Source organism: Geotrypetes seraphini, chromosome 19 (assembly GCF_902459505.1).
Source record: "Geotrypetes seraphini chromosome 19, aGeoSer1.1, whole genome shotgun sequence".
Classification (NCBI taxonomy): Eukaryota; Metazoa; Chordata; class Amphibia; order Gymnophiona; family Dermophiidae; genus Geotrypetes; species Geotrypetes seraphini.
The window spans coordinates 18,547,320-18,566,187 of NC_047102.1; the positions used below are offsets into that span (position 1 = coordinate 18,547,320).

At 43.7% G+C, this 18,868-nt stretch overlaps 1 protein-coding gene across 1 annotated transcript in view; it reads right to left on the reverse strand.

The window, feature by feature from the left end:
* Positions 1–209: 209 nt before the first annotated feature.
* Positions 210–18,868, reverse strand: part of IPO7 (importin 7) — a 106,665-nt gene continuing 88,006 nt past the window's right edge. Inside the window, exons 23-25 of the mRNA XM_033927917.1 lie at positions 7,299–7,502; positions 6,508–6,624; positions 210–2,929 (exon numbers count right to left, since the gene is read on the reverse strand). Of these exons, the coding sequence (XP_033783808.1) occupies positions 2,832–2,929; positions 6,508–6,624; positions 7,299–7,502 (419 nt within the window). The 3' untranslated portion in view covers positions 210–2,831. The remainder of the gene's footprint in view (positions 2,930–6,507; positions 6,625–7,298; positions 7,503–18,868) is intronic.

An 18,868-nucleotide genomic window follows, 5' to 3' on the forward strand; every position in this document is an offset into this window, starting at 1 on the left:
AAACTATTCGCATTCCTACCCCTGGTTATTTGTAGCAAAAAGCAGGATGCTAGCTTATGAATACATATTTTCATATCTTATTACAGGAGCCCAAAGACAATGATTTAAAAGTATGGTTGCATTTTTATTTAATAATTAGCAATTCCATGCTCAGCAGAATGACCTACTAGTAAACAATTCCAAGAAAATAGATTATATGCTTATTCCCCCACATTTTTTTAATTGTTCTTTCAGAAATAGGTATTTCAACAATTTAAAAGATAACAGAAAATTTTTTTTTTTTTTTTTTGTAACATTGCATACTGCCATTTATCTTTAATTACATATCAATGGTATCACCACAAAAGATTGCTGGCTCGGGGCATTTCAACGTAGGCCAGATAAAATGGCAAAGGACTTTCTGCTCCAAGTAGCACAAAGTACAAGGAACATCCAAGCTACTGAACTGCCAAAATGTCTCTGGATCCCAGTTCCTCTTTCCTGTACTCTGCTGGGGCACCTTATTCTGAGCATACAACATTTCCCAAATTTGTATATAGTGCACAGTTGTGTGCTTAATAGGTATATAGTGTAAAATGTTCACTGTATAAATTAGTGCATACCTTAAAGTAATTCACAAATCAAAACAAAACCAGTGTAATAAAAGCAAGTGAACTATATGTATACAAATTAAAACAGCCGCCTCTTCTTTGCAAAATAATTTTTACAGTAGGAGTGATGGGAAGATGGAAACTGAAAACATTTCTCCATGTTTTTGGTGGGATACTTCTGGAACAGACTAAGGGCTCCTTTTACTAAGCTGCAATAGCGGTTTTAGCACGCATTTAGCTGGCGTTAGTTCTAGCCACGTAGTGCAAGTTTAGCGTGCGCTAAAATCCTGCGTGTGCTAAAAACGCTATCGCAGCTTAGTAAAAGGAGCCCTAAGTGTATTTTTAACTTCAAATAAAGTAATCGGGTTTTGAGAAAAGCCCAAGTCTTGCCTGCTCTCTCTGCTCCTCTTCTCAATACTGCAGTGAGGTAGAAAGCAGACTTGAGGACCTGGAGATGCCACAGGGCAGAGCCTAATGCAGCTCACCTGTTAGCAGCACTAGCCTACTATTAAAAATACAGTAGAGAAGAAATAGTTTTACCTCAATCTATTATTGTACGAGGGAAGTCATTGGCTCGGCTAGTTTAACGGTAAGCTTACCTCCTGCTTGCTTACCAGTTGGTTTTATTGCTTCCTGTGGCCTTGAGTCCCTTAATAGGTGAACCCTTTTTCCTCATGGCCATACTCCCCTTTAAAAATCATCTTCACCAAGATCAGTTTCCAACATTTCTGCAGTATTAATACAGCATAGGATACTGAATGGGGTCAGCACAACATTATCTCAATTTAAACACTAAGCACTGCTCAGGAATGGGAATTAACTTGGCTTCAGCTGCCAAATGAATTTAAATTAGCCATATTTAAATCATCAAATGTATGCGATACCAATCATATTCCTTCATATATTTAAGACTGATACCCTTGAAAGAAATAAGAAAATTCATTAATAGTTCTCTCTCACTTTAGAAGACAAGCCCAATGTGAGCTGCCCATTAAGGATGATTATAAATAGCGAGATCTGTGTGGTCTCTGAAGGTGCCATGTGTCCTTCACAAAAGATGGGCACTGAAAGATCAAATGTGCATTTGTGAACAGGATGTTGCAGTGACCTAATACAGACTAATCTCCAGTCTGGCACTGGGAATGGTGAAACCTTCAAGAAATCAACTTCTCTCATAAAGGAGTCTGAGTTAGCCCAATTACGATCTTTTTAATAGATTGCATATATAGATGTTTCATCCACACACTTCAATCAACTCTTTAAGAGCAGAACTTCATGTCCAACTTTACATGCTTCAGAGAAGAAAGCAAGTTTTATCTCAGTGCGTACAATGCATTTTTGTATCCAAACTTGTACATCGAGAGCTTTAAGAAAAAAAAAAAAAAAAAAAGAAAAAAAAAAAAGGACACAGAGGGTGTTGCCATTTGTAGCAGCAATGGAATATTCACCAAGCCTTTTTTTTTTTTTACATAACCGAATTCAAGTCACAACCAGAGGTGACTGCACCACTAAGTCACCAGGTACAAAACTGCAAATTCATTTTAAATTAACTTGAAATTATTTCCTCCCATTAAATCCCTGTTTGTTTGTTTTTTTTGCTTATAAACAGCAATCGGTTTGCTATTTTGTACATAGGCTAGCAGGCTTGTTACAATATAAAAGTGCTAGAACATTTACAGACTTCTCAGTTATCCTGTCGTGCTACAGTCAAGTGTCCAAAAATCTACATATGAACAATCCATTTTGATAACAAACATTGAAAGTTAAGTAAAGCCATCAGATTACCTTAGCTTATTTACATTAAAAGGATGGACACCTAACTGGGGAGAACAGGGCCAGAAAATGCTAATGCACTGCTACAAATGAAATATAATTAAGTTGGTTTTCTTATTTGCCCTGTACACGAGATATTTGATAGTCCTGCAGCCCATGCTTTTGTCCTTGGAAAAAGAAAAACTGCCTCCATGGCATCCCCTCTTGGTTTCAGCTTTCCGTGGGATGTTAGTTTTGAAGCTTGGAAGTCCAGATCTTATTAATCTTCAAAACAAAACCTCTGTTTGCTGTCCCAGTGCCAGGTTGCATGATCAGTTCCCCACATACCAGGCTGTACTGTCCAATCTCAATGTTCTAAATAGGTTAGAGTGACTTAGGGGACATGAACCGGTTCTGGAACCACTACTGGGAGGAACACAAGCTCTTCACTACAATCAGTCACACAGTAGCAAGAAAGGAAGAGATAATTCAATTCATTCCTGGGGCAGGACCTCCAAAATTAAATGAGGTTGGCACAACTGGTGCACTGAATTTGTATCCTCCGTGCTTCTCAATCATTTTAGATTCTAAAAGATAAAAATGGAAAAAGCTTAGACATCAAACATTTAAATTTGCAATCACAGATGTTACTTATATACTTTTGTTGATATTTACCTTGGAAATTATTTGTAAAGATTGAAAATACAAATTCTTTGTATTGGACTTGAAAAACATCTTATGATGTTTTAAGAACATAAGCAGTGCCTCTGTCGGGTCAGACCACAGGTCCATCCTGCCCAGCAGTCCGCTCCCGCGGTGGCCCAAAAACAGGTCAAGACCTGTCTGAATTCCCATTTAAGTCCTGCCTTCCTATCGAAGTCCTAGCCCTCCGGTCTACACATGCACGACCAGGTTGGTTTACTCATTTCCTGGTTAACTTCCTCAGAAGTTATTTTCATCAGAAATAGTCCTGGATATCGTTATCCCAGTCTCCAGTCACTGTAAATACTTGGGAGTTGCTTTGGACTCTATTTTATCCTTCAAACCTCAACTTAAAACAACTGTATCAAGTGTTTTTTAAAACTTCGTAGATTACCTCTCAGATACGAACTTCAGATCTGTGCTTAATGCTGACTCCTCCTTTTGATTACTGCAATTCGCTTTATTTGGGTTTATCTAAATGTGTGATCCGAATGCCACAGCTCGTATGATTATGCACATTTCATACCCATAAGACCCATGAGGAAGACTTTAAAGGTTGAAACACAGACTGTGTTGGGTCCTCTTCATTGACTAAAGATATGGATGAACTTTACAGTTTCAAATAAAGCCTACATCAGTAACATAGGGTTCCACAGTCTTTTTTTTGCTTTGCGTTTCTAAATTTGAACATGTTACACCTGTATGAGCTCCACTGGCTACCCATTGCTAGCTGGATTGAATTTAAAATTCTCTGTGTGATCTTTAAGGCCCTCAAAGACAATGGCCCATGGGTTGTTAGATCATTGTTTCATATATACAATCAACCAGCTAGGTCTTTACGTTCTGGGCACACAGTGAGCCTGGAGGTGTCAGCTGTGAAAAATGTGAGGCTATTAAGTTCTCGTCAGTTGATGCTTGAGCGATATTATGGAATGCTCTTCCAGTTGATGTACGAAATGCTTCAATTTAGAAAGATGGTGAAAACTATTTTATTCCAGAGACATTTTGTTTAAGTCTTTGATTTTGCAGCATTTGATTTATGGATGACTATGTCAGGTAGAAAGGGTTATGATGTAGGACATAGCGAGTAATACATTTTTAAATAAATAAATCTATTTTTCTGTTCAAGTTTTAATACTTGTGAATTATTATAAAGCAAAATAAAAAAAAATTACAGTCATACACTTATTACACTGTCACTAAACCAGATATTTTGGGACCCAAATATTGAACGGATGAATGACCACAGTAGTCCATGTTACAATAATATCACAACAGGACTACCCTGTGAGTTGGTCAAACCGGAGTCTGCACCAACTCTTAGAAAGCTGTAGCACAACTGCAAGTTGCATGGCCACATCACACACTTCCTAGCTACCAATTTAAAATGCAAACTCGCTCTCAGAGGGGCTATGCTGAAATCATGATTACCTCTACTTCAGGAAGCAAGCCTGGCTCTTCTTCAAAGCCTTTAAAACAGGTGGCACTCACTCCACATCTGGACTAGCTTACTGCTAGGTCCTCCAATCTTATTGTACATATAACTGCCTTCAATTTAGCCACCCATCTGTTTATGTCTCAACTGCACTTGCCTCCTCGGCTGCCTATTAAGTTGTTAGTAAAATACAACCAACCGCATGAGCATCATATTTATGTCAAAGTGTGCTTATTTAGATGTTTCAGTTGCATTAAGCAACATCATGAGTATCATTTCTCTCATGACTTTCTTCCATGCTGCCTATTATGGTAACATTCATATTTTGCTGATATTTATCTGTTATAAATATTTAACATTACATTACATTACATTACATTAGGGATTTCTATTCCGCCATTACCTTGCGGTTCAAGGCGGATTACAAAAGGTTAATTTAAAAAAGACAGAATTACAATGATTAGCTAGAGAGGTAAGTTGTAGATCTTAAGAGCATTTAGAGGTCGTGTTGTTATTGCTGTTTCAGGAATTTCTTGAAAAGTGTGGTTTTTATTTCTTTTCTGAATGTCCTATAGTCTGGGGTGGTCATCAGAAGGTTGGAGATCTGGTTGTCCAGTCTTGCGGCTTGAGTGGCTAGGAGGCCGTCGTGTAGTTTTGTTCTTTTTACTTCTTTGATTGGGGGGGGTATGAATGGGGAGTGCGTTTTTCTGTGTCTGGTACTGGGTGCTCATTATTTCTGATGTTATCATGTTAGTCTATTACTAGGATTCAATTTGCCATCTCCAAGTTCACCTCATTGATTGTATTTATGGCTATATTATGCTGTTAATAAAATTGTATCTTTTGGGCCAGGCTGTACACCACCTTGGGTAATCTCTTCATGAAAGTTGCTAATAAATCCCAATAAACAAGCAAGCAAGCAAAAATGTACAGTGCCTTTTTTCTAGCAGGACTGGGAAGTAGTCATAAAAAAGGTGTGTAAAAATAGATGGAAGCAGCAGCACTTTTTCATCCCCTTCTCTCCCACTACCTTCCCCACCCCCCCTCTCAAAGTTCCAACTGTTCCCACTTCTACTAAAACTGAATGATACCAACTAGTGATTTTGCATCTTTCCTACTTTTCTTATTTGCTTACATTTCCATTGAAATTCACAAATACAATAAAGGCATTTACAAAGGATGTATAGAAAATCTCAATAAACTAAACTTTCAGACTTGGAGCTTATTTTTGTCACTTCCATCCCCCTCTGCTCTCTGTTTCTTGCCCTCCACTGCCTTCTGGATAACCCCAAACCTATTCTGTGCTCTCTGAATTCTCCCAACCCCCAGTCTCTCTCTTGCAGGCTTTATCCAGCCATTCCAGTCACTGCTAATACAGCACACAACAAAGCCCTATTTAAAAAAAAAAGTGGCACTGATACAGGCTAGTCAGCATCCATAGCACTGCAAGGGATGGAAGTGACACAAAGAAGAGTGGGGAGACAGAAAAGTAAGGGACTGGAGGACAGACACAGGTCAATGAGGAATTAGCAGAAGTGGTGAGAAAGAACAGCAGGCACTACGAAAGACCATACAGAGAAAAAGTGATAGTGGCATACCGATGAGAACTCTGTGTGTGTCTGTGTGACAGGAAGAGACCACCACAGGAAGGAATCATAGGACCCAGAAAGTCCTACCTACCTCTTCCTCCTACTCCGCAAGAGTTTGCCTTTTCAGTACAAGTGGTCACTCAGAGCTATCTAGACAAAGGCCTAATATGGTTCACTTGCCACTCCTCCCATCTCTTTATAATCAAGGAAGCAGCAGTTCAGGGAGTAATACTGGAGGCTGCACCATGAGAGTGAGTTTTGATTTTCAGTTCCCTGAAATTAATTTAATTAGCGCAATTGTGCTTGAGGAAAGAGTTTGCAATTACTCCATTCCCCTCTTCTATTACTATGGGGAATCTAACTTGTTCTTATGATGGACATAGCAAATAATTTCAAAATTGTACAAGTACTGGTTCAAAACTATTAAACCCTAACATACCATGAGCTGCTCGTCTCTGATCTGCTAGGGTTGCTATGTCCTGTAACTGTTTTCCTTGCTCTTCATTCAGACCACGTGTCAGAGCTTGGTACCAGGCTGGATCCCGATTTTGAAGATCTAATGAAACAGAACAGCAAGCATTACTACACATTCTTATTAAATGCATCCTCATCCTGGTTTTCTAATTTGATATTCCTTGAGTAAAAGCTGGGGTTAAATAGCATGGAAACAGGATACTGGGCTAGATGGACCCTTGGTCTGACCTGGTAGAGCAACAAAAAGGCAATCTCACTTTTGCAGAAAAGAGGATAACTTGAAAAATACTTGGCTTTAATGGTATAGAAACCTAAGGATTAGATTAGATTAGATTTAATGGAATCGTTTTCATTATGTGGATATGCCCCAGCTTGAATTGCTGCCTTTTAAGTCTTCATAGAGCTCATCATCTTGTTAAGTGTTACATCATTAACAACATTATACAATGATTGAGAACTAAACCTTTGCAACATACTCAAATCTAGAGCAGCAAAAAGAAAACAGAAAGGGCTCCCCATTCACTGCAGCCCATCTCATATTGAATTTATCACAGCAAACTGGATATTACATGCAAGTATTGTTCTCTAGAACACATACATATACTGTATGTTCAAATATACTGAAGCATTACTGCTTTTCTCAAGTGCTCCTTGTTTTATTTTTAATGAAGACAATATAATAGAAAACTTTTCTAATAAAAGGCAATTTTGAAGCAAATATATACTGATATCCATAATACATCCTGTTTTGTTTACTTTGAAAGAGAACTTTAAATATCTGATATTCATCCACAAGGTTGTCTTCGTCATCAATAACTGTAGAGTAACCCTCCAGAGGTGTGTCTTCAGCATCATCTTCTTCCCAGTCTTGATCGTCCCCATCTTCTCCGGCTTGTTTTGCCAAAATCTCAAGGTACTCTTGTTCGTCTTCATCAATGTCATCTTCATCACTGCCCAGTTCTAAATGAGAAGGACTTGTTAGAGGCTATAAAGTAAGCTTACACCCTACGAAGTACTTGCTCATTTCCTGGAGAACTCATGAATTTCTTCCAGTGGTCACTAGCTAAGTAGGGTAAGAAAGAGGATGAAATTTGATATAACCGTCTTTCTGTTTTTACATATTATATACAGGTACTCATTTTGTTCCTGGGGCAATGGAGTGTTAAGTGACTTGCCCAGAGTCACAAGGAGCTGCAGTGGGATCTGAATCCAGGTTCTTAGGTCCTTGCATTAACCACTAGGTTACTCCTCCACTTCACAGATCCCATCCCCATTTAAAATGCCTCAACCAATAGGTTTGAAAACAATTTCTAACTGAATAATGTCCTAATCATACCTACTTTTTAAATGTTTTCTGAGGAAAAGTGAAATGAGTACTGCACTATGTCAATTTAATTAACTTGGATTTACACAGCACTGTAAAAATGTACACAAAGAAAAAAACAATTCAACAAAATGGAAACTAGACAACACACACATTCTTTGTGCTAAAGAACTTACAGCCGGACTGAGAAGTTGGAGTGGAAATCAAGAAATGTTTCAGCAACAAATGTGGAGATGAGGAGAGATCAAAACATTGAAGGGGTGCAAGGGGGAGAGTTAGGGCAAATATGGTAGAATCTAATGAAATTTCTCCTTCATTGATTCTCCACACAGGATTTCAAAATCCAAGGAGAGGGTGAAATGTGATGAATGAAATGTGAATTAAGGAAGTTAAAAGGGTGACAGAAGTGATATTACTTCAGCCCAACAAGACAACTAAATAAAAACCAAACAAATTTATTAAACTGAAAAAAACAACAAAAAACCACCCAACCAAAAACAAATCTTTTCTATAAGGGTTGTGAGAGATGTGTAGGTGTCCAACAAATATACATTTCTGCTCAGGGCACTAAACATTTACACCTTCACAGAAAGCACACTTACCGTAACAGGTGTTATCCGGGGACAGCAGGCAGATATTCTCAAATGTGGATGATGTCAGCCATGCAGTCCCAGTACGGACGGCTTTAAAAGTGTATCGCCAATTTAAGAACTTAAGAAAGTTTGTGATCCACCTGCACCACGTATGCGCCTTCCCGCCCGACATAGGCGCGCAGCTCCTCAGTTTGGTAAGCCAGCTAAGAAGCCAACCAGGGGAGTTGGGAGGGTTGCGAGAATATCTGCCTGCTGTCCACAGACAACACTTGTTATGGTAAGTAACTGTGTTTTATCCTAGGACAAGCAGGCAGCATATTCTCACATGTGGGACTCCCTAGCTAAGTCGAATAGGATGGAGGGAGTGTTGGCCATTAGGAAAATAAATTATGTAAAACTGCTTGGCCGAAGTGACCATCCCGTCTGGAATAAAATTCCATACAGTAATGTGATGTGAAGGTATGAACTGAGGACCAAGTAGCAGCTTTACAGATCTCATCAACTGGGGTAGAGCAGAGAAAAGCAACCGAAGCTGCCGTAGCTCACACTTTATGGGCTGTGACACGACTCCCCAGTTGCAGCCCAGCCTGAGCATAACAGAATGAGATACAAGCCGCCAACCAACTGGAAATAGTGCACTTGGATGCAGGATATTCCAACCTGTTAGGATCAAAAGAGATAAAAAATTGAGGAGATGTCCGATGCGGCTGAGTTCTATGCAAGTAAAAAGCTAAGACACGCTTGTAATCCAGAGTATGAAGAGCTACTTCTCCAGGATCAGAGCGAGGTTTTGGAAAAAATACTGGAAGCACATTCGATTGATTCAGATGAGATTCAGTGACGACTTTAGGAAGGAACTCTGGATGAGTGCGAAGCACAATCTTGTCATGATAGTACACTGTGAATGGTGGGTCCGCCACCAATGCTTGAAGCTCACTGACTCTTCGAGCTGAAGTAAGAGAGATGAGAAAAACCACTTTCCAGGTGAGGTATTTCAGATGAGCAGTAGACATTAGTTTGAAAGCCAATACTACATTTAGATCCCAAACCACCGGTGGTGGTTTAAGTGGTTTGACATGGAAAAGTTCTTTAATGAATATAGACACCAAAGGGTGAGCAGTGAGAGGTTTCCCGTCAATTGGCCGGTGAAAACATTGATAGCATTGAGATGCACTCTAATTGAAGTGAACTTGAGACCAGAATTGGATAGGTGTAGAAAGTAATCTAAGACTGAAGAAACGGATGTACAGTAGATTCAGCATTCTGCTGATGAAGAGAACACCAGGTGGAAAACAGTGTCCATTTCTGCTGATAACACTGCTGCGTAGACTGTTTTCTAGAAGCTTCTAAAATAAGTCTGACAAGCTGAGAAAGGCGAAGATCAGCTGAAGTCAGCCCGAGAGATACCAAGCTGTTAAGTGTAAAGATTGAAGACTGGGATGCAGAAGAGATCCGTGACTCCACATGAGAAGAGAGGGAAAAATTTGGAGCGGCATTGGTTCTTTGATATTGAGTTGAAGTAGAAAGGAGAACCAAGGTTGTCTGGGGCCACCGAGGAGCTATAAGAATCATGGTGGCAGACTCGTGTTTGAGCTTGACAAGCATCTTGAGTTATGAGAAGAATGGGAGAAAACGCATAAAGAAACTTGTGTGTTCAGTCCAGTAGAAAAGCATCCGCTTCTAGCAGATGAGGAGAGTACTGCCTGGAGTAGAACTGGGGCAACTTGTTGTTGTGAGGGGACACAAACAGGTCTACCCACTGAGCGAAGATGTGACGGAGAACTGTAGAGTTGATTGTCCACTCATGAGGCTGAAGAATTCTGCTCTCCCTGAATGTAGATTGCTTTTAGAAAGATGTTGCGAGCAATTGCCCATTTTCAAATCTTTTGAGCCTGCCGATAAAGAAGGAGAGAACCTGTTCCGCTTTGCTTGTTTATATAATACACATTGCCACTTGATTGGTCATGCGGACTAGAGGGACATGACCAGTTAGAAGATGCTGAAAAGCCAGTGGCCCTGAGAATGAAGCCTGTCCAGATGAGCTCCCCAAGCATACGTTTTAGAGTCTATGGTCAAAACTTTCTGATGAGGCGAAGTGTGGAACAACCCTCTGAAAAGATTGGAAAAGTTCATCCACCACTGCAGACTGTCAAAGTGATGATGTGACTGTAATGTGCTGCGAGAGTGGATCGAGAGCCTGAGACCACTGAGATGCCAGAGACCATTGGGACATCCTGAGATGAAGCCTCGCAAAGGGAGTAAAGTGGACCGTGGAAACCATGTGACCCAGAAGGACCATCATATGTCTGGCTGAGATGGATTGAAGATGAGAAATCTGCTGACTAAGTTGAAGCAACATGTCTTGACATTGTCGAGGAAGAAACGCCCTGAGCTGAATGGTGCTGAGGAGAGCTCCTATAAATTGTAACTTCTGTGAGGGCTGAAGTTGGGATTTAGGAAAATTTGATTTTGAAGCTCAACTGTTGAAGGAAGAGGATGATTTGCTGAGTCGCTAAGGCCACCCCCCTGCGAGGAAGGATCCTTGATGAGCCAGTTGTCCAGGTAGGGAAATTTTTGGAGACCCTGAGAACGTAAGGCTGCTGCTACTACAACCAAGCACTTGGTGAACACTCTGGGAGAAGATACAAGACTGAAAGGGAGGACTTTGTATTGATAATGGAGGTGGGCCACCTAAAATCTGAGGAATCTCCTGGAGGCTGGATGCACTGGAATGTGTGTAGGCCTCTTTGCGATCCAGAGTTGTTGCGATCTAATATGGGATATAAAGTTGCCAGGAACAGCATTCAAAACTTTTCCTTTCCTAGAAACTTGTTGAGAAAATATTGAGAGTAAAATCCTCAGTTCTTTTGAGTAGATGGAACTCTCTCTATGGCATTGAGGAGAAGAGAGTCCAGCTCTTGGAGAAGGGACGTCTGCTGAGGTTTGAAAGCAGACTCTCTTGGAAGATGATCCAGAGGGATGACAAAATGAAGAGAGCATCCCTCCTGAATGAAGTTTAGAACACAGAGGTCGGAGGTTACCAACTTCCAACGGTGATAAAAGAGTTTGAGTCGACCTGCGATTGGCTGAGGCAGAGACTGGAACAGAAGAATAGTGACTATGCTCTCTAGAAGCCCGTCAAAAAGACTGAGTGGCTTTTGAGGTGCAGTCATTTGAGATTTCTGAAGGCGTTTTTTTCTGTTGCAGTCTAGGAGGAGCAGATGGTTTTGTTGAAAAGCACCTTTGGTAAGAAGAAGGTTTAAAAGATTTCTTAGTGGATGGTTTAGGTTTGGTTTTAACTAAAGCCTCCCAATGCTTCTCGTGATCAGTGAGCTTTTGAGTGGCATTTTCAATAGAGTCCCTGAGCTAATCTCCCAAGCAGGGATTATTAGCCAATCTGTCTTGAAGGTTGATGTCCATATCTGCAACTCTGAGCCAGGCTAAATGTCTCATTGCTACTGATATCGATGGAAGTCAATTCAAAAGCATCATAAGCAGATCTGACCATATACTTTCATAGCTGGGTAAGGATGTGAACAAGATGCTGAAAATCCTTCAGGTGTTGAGAAGGAATATATCTCTCAAAAGCAGGAAATTTCTTGAGATGTTTCATATAACAAGAGAAATAGAAATTGTAATTGAAAATTCTATTCCCCAACATAGAATTCTGGTAGAGACAATGCCCAAATTTATCCATAGTGCATCCTTCTCGTCCCAGTGGCACCGAGGCATACACCTTAGATGGAGTAGACTTTTAAGGTTGACTCAACTACCAAGGATTTGTGTTGAAGCTGGGGTTTATCAAACCCTGGATAAGACATTATCTTATATAAAGAATCCAATTTTCTGGGAGCTACAGCAATGGTTAAAGGAGTCTCCCAATCCTTATGAAGAGTTTAAGTATACCATGCAATGGCAATCTAAGAAGCTCTTTAGGAAGCTGATCATAGTCCAAGGTCTCTAAAAATTCAGCACTAAAGGAGAATCAGCTTCAAGTTTGATGGACATGTTCTTGCCTAGTTGATAAATAAATCTAGTGAAAGAAAGTCTTTCAGTAGTTGATTTCGCTCTAGAAGGAGACCTCTGTGCAGAGTGTTCCGAGGGAGTGTCATAACCTTCAGTAGAAGAGTCAGATAAAGCTACATCTGAGTCAGATTGTAAATCAGAATCAAACACTGGTTTGGGCTATAGAGAGCGTTGAGGAGAAGAAGATAATCGATGATGCCTCGATGGAGAACAGGAATGGTGAGATGATCAATGGTGAAGCGTGGAATTAGAATGATGCACTGGACAGCCAGTGTTGGTACCACAAGACCTCATTGCTGTATTCTCAGGCCAGGCCGGTACTAAAGGAGTTGATGCCGGGGTCATGAGGCGAAACATATCCCCGATCTCTAGACGGAAGAACGCATCAAGCTTCTTTCAAAAAGAAAGCACTGGTACCTGTGGCTTAGCTGCTAGTACCACTTGTGCTTTGGCTCACCTCAGAGGGGGTGACCGTGACAAGGATGCACCCCTCGATGTAGGTCAGGCAAGCCGCAATAAAGGCCTTCGCTTGGTCAGCATCAAGGGACTCGATACTTTAGTGACCTGCGACGCCGTTGGGGAAGCTGGTGGCTTCTTAACTGGCTTACCAGAAAGAGCGATGTCCTCTGATACTGGTGTCGATGTCGACACCTTCGATGTCCATGGTGGTAACGAATAACTTCTCTTGCTGAGGTTTGCGGCTCTTGATGGATCGTTTTTGAAGATAACGACGCCGCATACAGGAGTCAACACGGTAAACTCCAAGAGTGGGGGTCTGTAAGTGATATTGGCTGTTGACACCTGCCGCACTTTTTAAAACCGGTTAATGGACAGGACATCAATGGGGAAACTGCCTCAGCCAAATTAAACTCAATGGCTGAGGTGAATAAAGAGGCCCCTCTGGCCGAACGCCTGCAAGGTGAAAAAAATTTATTTTCAATTTGGGACCAAGTTAATTGTGTGATGGAAAATTATGTAGCACTGTCATATGATACGGTGTTGTTTGGAATGTCTATGAGGTCTAAATGTCAAATATCTTCTGCTAACAACAAACTTCTGATGATCCTTACGGGGGTTGCTATCCAACAGATAACGTATAATTGAAAGGATTGTACTAGATTGAATTATAGTTTCTGGTGGAACTCAGTATGCCATTTGTATAAAATGGAAAGATTACTAGCAGTGCAAAAAGGAAATTTTACTAAGTTTAAGGATGTGTGGGGGCCATTCTGCAGCTATTCCTATCTCTCTTCTTTTTTACCTTTCAAAGTCCTTAGATCAATGTAGTCTTGTTAGAATGTTTATTTTCTTATTTTTTCTTCTATTTCTATTTCTTACTTTTATTACTCAACTAATTGTTATTTTTCCAGGTACTTCAGTTAGATTGTGAGCCTTTGGGACAGTAAGGGAATTTCTAAGTACCTATTCTTTATTTATTTATCTTATTTTTATTGTATCCTTTAATGTATATTTCTCTGTAAACCTATATTACTTATAATTTTAATGCACACTATTGTCTATTTTCTGTAAACCGCTTAGAATCCTAACGGAGTTTAGCGGTATATAAGAAATAAATTACATTACATTACATTAATAAGTTATCATAATGAATAATGAATATTTGTTACTTTTCCTTATGGTTTATTAATATGGAGTAGAGAGTTGCGCGGGGACAGAAATCCCACCCGTCCCAGTGAGGATCCCACCCGTCCCCACCCGTCCCCGTGAGGAATCCCTCTGTCCCCACCCGTCCCCGCGAGGAATCCCCTCCGTCCCCACCCGTCCCCGCGAGGAATCCCCTCCGTCCCCGCCCGTCCATATAAACTTCAGAAAAGCAATGTTACTTACCGTAACAGTTGTTATCCAGGGACAGCAGGCAGCTATTCTCACTAGTGGGTGATGTCATCAGACAGAGCCCCGGTACGGACGTCTCACAAGCACGTGTTGCTTGTAGAAACTTAAAGTTTCTAGATGCCCGCACCGCGCATGCGCCGGTGCCTTCCTGCCCGGAGATCCGGGCGTGTCTCCTCAGTTCAGGTAGCTAGCCTGAGAAGCCAACCCAGGGGAGGTGGGTGGGACGTGAGAATAGCTGCCTGCTGTCCCTGGATAACAACTGTTACGGTAAGTAACATTGCTTTATCCCAGGACAAGCAGGCAGGTATTCTCACTAGTGGGTGACCTCCAAGCTAACCTCAGTGGGATGGAGGGGGAGTTGGCGACTTAAGAGAATAAATTTTTCAATACTGTTTGGCCAAACTGTCCATCCCGTCTGGAGAGAGTATCCAGACAATAATGTGAGGTGAATGTGTGAACCGAGGACCAGGTGGCAGCCTTACAAATTTCCTCGATTGGTGTTGATCTGAGGAATGCTACTGAGGCTGCCATTGCTCTGACCTTATGGGCTGTGACCTTACAAGGAAGTGATAATCCAGCCTGGGCATAGCAGAAAGAGATACAAGCCGCCATCCAATTAGAGATGGTGCGCTTTGATACGGGTCTTTCCAACTTGTTAGGATCGAAGGAGACAAAAAGTTGAGGAGTGGTTCTGTGTGGCTTGGTGCGATCCAGGTAGAAAGCCAAGGCACGTTTACAGTCTAGAGTGTGAAGGGCCGATTCTCCGTGGTGAGAATGGGGCTTAGGGAAGAATACTGGAAGTACAATGGATTGGTTGAGATGAAATTCGGAGACCACCTTAGGCAGGAATTTCGGGTGAGTGCGTAGGACCACCTTGTCATGATGGAATACTGTGAATGGTGGATCCGCCATCAATGCCTGGAGTTCGCTGACTCTGCGAGCGGACGTAAGGGCTACAAGAAAAAGCACTTTCCAGGTGAGGTACTTAAGAGGGGCCCTGTTGAGTGGTTCAAACGGGGGCTTCATGAGACGGGAAAGGACTACATTGAGGTCCCAAACTACTGGGGGTGGTTTGAGAGGAGGGTTAACATGGAAGATTCCTTTCATAAATCTGGCGACCACTGGATGGGCCGAGAGGGGTTTCCCTTGTAGGGGCTGGTGGAACACCGCAATAGCGCTCAGGTGGACTCGTATGGATGTGGACTTGAGCCCAGATTGAGATAGGTGTAGGAGATAGTCCAGCACGGAGGATAAGGAAGCTCGCTGAGGTTCCTTTGACTTAGAAACACACCATGAGGAGAATCTGGTCCATTTCTGGGAGTAGCATTGTCGAGTGGCGGGCTTCCTGGAAGCTTCCAAGACCTCCCTCACTTCTTGTGAGAATTGGTGAGGGGTTACGTTGAGAGGAACCAAGCTGTCAGGTGGAGAGACTGCAGGTTGGGATGAAGTAGTGATCCTTGATGTTGAGTAAGCAGTGAAGGAAACACTGGAAGTGGTACTGGTTCCCTGCTGCTGAGTTGAAGTAGGAGGGAGAACCAAGGTTGTCTGGGCCACCGAGGAGCTATTAGAATCATGGTGGCCCGTTCGAGTTTCAGCTTGACCAGAGTCTTCTGGATCAGCGGGAATGGTGGGAACGCATATAGAAATCGTTTCCCCCAGTTCAGTAGAAAAGCATCTGCCTCGAGGCGATGAGGAGTGTAGATCCTGGAGCAAAACTGAGGCAGTTTGGAGTTGTGGGGAGCCGCAAAGAGGTCTATCTGAGGCGTCCCCCATTGCGTGAAGATTTGGTGAAGGGGGCTGGAATGGAGAGTCCATTCGTGCGGTTGTAGCAGACGGCTTAGTTTGTCTGCTAAGACGTTGTTCTCCCCCTGGATGTATACTGCTCTGAGTAGGGCGTTGTGGCGCACCGCCCAGTCCCAGACTCGTAGAGCTTCCTGGCAAAGGAGGGCCGAGCCCGTGCCTCCTTGCTTGTTGATATAATACATGGCGGCCTGATTGTCTGTGCGAATGAGGATTACCATGTCGTGGAGTAGATGTTGGAAAGCTTGGAGCGCATTGAAGATGGCTCTGAGTTCCAGTAGATTGATTTGGTGTAGTCTTTCCGCACTGGTCCAGAATCCTTGGGTGCGGAGGCCATCCAGGTGGGCCCCCCATGCATAATTCGACGAATCGGTTGTGAGAACTTTCTGATGGGGGGGAGAGTGCATCAGCAAACCTCTGGATAGATTCGAAGAGGTCATCCACCAAAGTAGAGACTGCCGAAGAGCAGGTGTGACTGAGATGTGTTTGGATAGTGGATCGGACGTCTGATTCCACTGTGATGCCAGGGTCCACTGGGGGATCCTGAGGTGGAGTCTGGCAAAGGGTGTCACGTGTACTGTGGAGGCCATATGGCCCAGGAGCACCATCAGTTGTCTCGCCGGTAGAGTTTGGCGAGTAGACACCGCCTGGCAGAGATGAAGAAGGGACTCCATGCGTTGCAGGGGCAGGAATGCTCGGAGTCGGGTGGTGTCCAGGACCGCTCCGATGAAGGGGAGGGACTGGGTGGGTTGTAGATGAGATTTGGAAAAGTTGATCTCGAAGCCCAAATTTTGGAGGAAGTAGGTTGTAGCCAAGGCCGCCGAAGTGACCTCTGGGGCTGACGGGGCCTTGATGAGCCAGTCATCGAGGTATGGGAACACCTGTAGACTCCTGTCCCGGAGTGCTGCGGCCACTACCACCAGGCACTTTGTGAAGACTCTGGGGGATGAAGATAGGCCGAATGGTAGCACTCGATACTGTAGGTGCAGATTTCCCACCCGAAATCTGAGGAACTTTCGGGAGGCCGGGTGAATGGGGATGTGAGTGTAGGCCTCCTTGAGATCCAGGGAGCATAACCAGTCGTTCTGCTCGAGGAGGGGGTATAGAGAAGCCAAGGTCAGCATGCGAAACTTCTCTTTGACCAGAAACTTGTTGAGGGCCCGAAGGTCTAAAATGGGTCGCAGGTCGCCCGTTTTCTTCGGGACGAGGAAGTACCGGGAGTAAAACCCTCGGTTCAATTGGTCTGACGGGACCGGCTCGACAGCCCGAAGCTGAAGTAAGGTTTGGACTTCCTGAAGAAGAAGGGCGGTCTGCGTCGAGCTTGAAGGATACTCTCTTGGAGGATGGTCCGGGGGGACCCGGTGGAATTGAAGAGAGTATCCTTCTCTTATGATGGTGAGGACCCATAGGTCCGTGGTTATGGCCTCCCATCAATGGTAAAAAAGATGGAGGCGGCCCCCTATGGGAGAGGCCGAGGTTATGCTCCCGGGAGGGGCGTCAAAAGGGCTGGGAAGCCTTAGGTGCAGCCGGTGGCTGAGGTTTTTGCTGAGACTTCTGGGGAGGTTGTCTCTTCGCAGGCTGTCTCTTCGCAGGCATTTGTCTGGGCATGTAACGCCGCTGGTAAATCAGGGGTGGCCTGGAAGGTCGAGACTGTTGAGGTTTGGGTTTGGGCCGCAGGATGGATTGAAAAGATTTTTCATGATCCGACAGCTTCTTGGTAACAGTTTCGATAGACTCATCGAACAGGTCAGCTCCAGCACATGGTACGTTGGCGAGTCTGTCCTGGAGGTTGGGATCCATATCGATTGTACGGAGCCATGCCAGGCGACGCATAGCTACCGCGCTTGCGGCGGCGCGTGCCGAGAGTTCGAATGCATCGAAGGAGGATTGCATCAGCTGGAGGCGTAATTGGGAGAGGGAGGCTACCACTTCCTCGAACTCGAATCGAGCTTGGTTGTCTATGAACGGAGTGAACTTGCGGAGCACCGGCAAGAAGAACTCCAGATAGGAAGAGAAAAAGAAATTGTAGTTTAGCACCCGTGACGCCATCATGGAGTTTTGGTAGAATTTTCTACCAAATTTGTCCATCGTTCTCCCCTCTCGGCCCGGCGGTACAGAGGCGTAGACCTGAGAGGGATGAGAGCGTTTAAGGGAGGACTCGACCAGTAGGGATTGGTGGGAGAGTTGAGGGCCCTCAAACCCTTTATGGTGCACGATGCGGTATCGAGCATCGAGTTTGCTGGGGATCGCCGGTATGGAATACGGTGTTTCGAAGCACTGCATGAAGGTCTGGTCCAGTAATTTGTGCAAGGGGAGCCGAAGCGACTCCGTTGGAGGGTTAGGTAAATGCATGGTGTCCAGATACTCTTTGGAGTATCGGGAGCCCGTGTCAAGGGTCACATCCAGATCATCCGCCATTTGTCGGAGGAATGATGAGAAGGACAATTGTTCCGCCAGCGTCGGTCTGTGGGACGGGCTGGAGGAGGAGGAGGCCTCCAGGTCCATGGACATCGGGGAGTGGCAAGGAGAATCGGGCACCGATGTCTCCTCGTACTCCGGGCCCCCGGGAGGGGACACCTCTGATGAGGAGTATCCCCTACGTTGCAGTTTTTTCTGCGGTGACACCTCCGAATGGCGTGAGGAGTGCCAGGATGAGTGTCTCGATCGGTGCCCGTCTCGGTGGCGGGACGGGGATCGGGATCGTCTGTGCATCGCATGGTCTCCCGAGG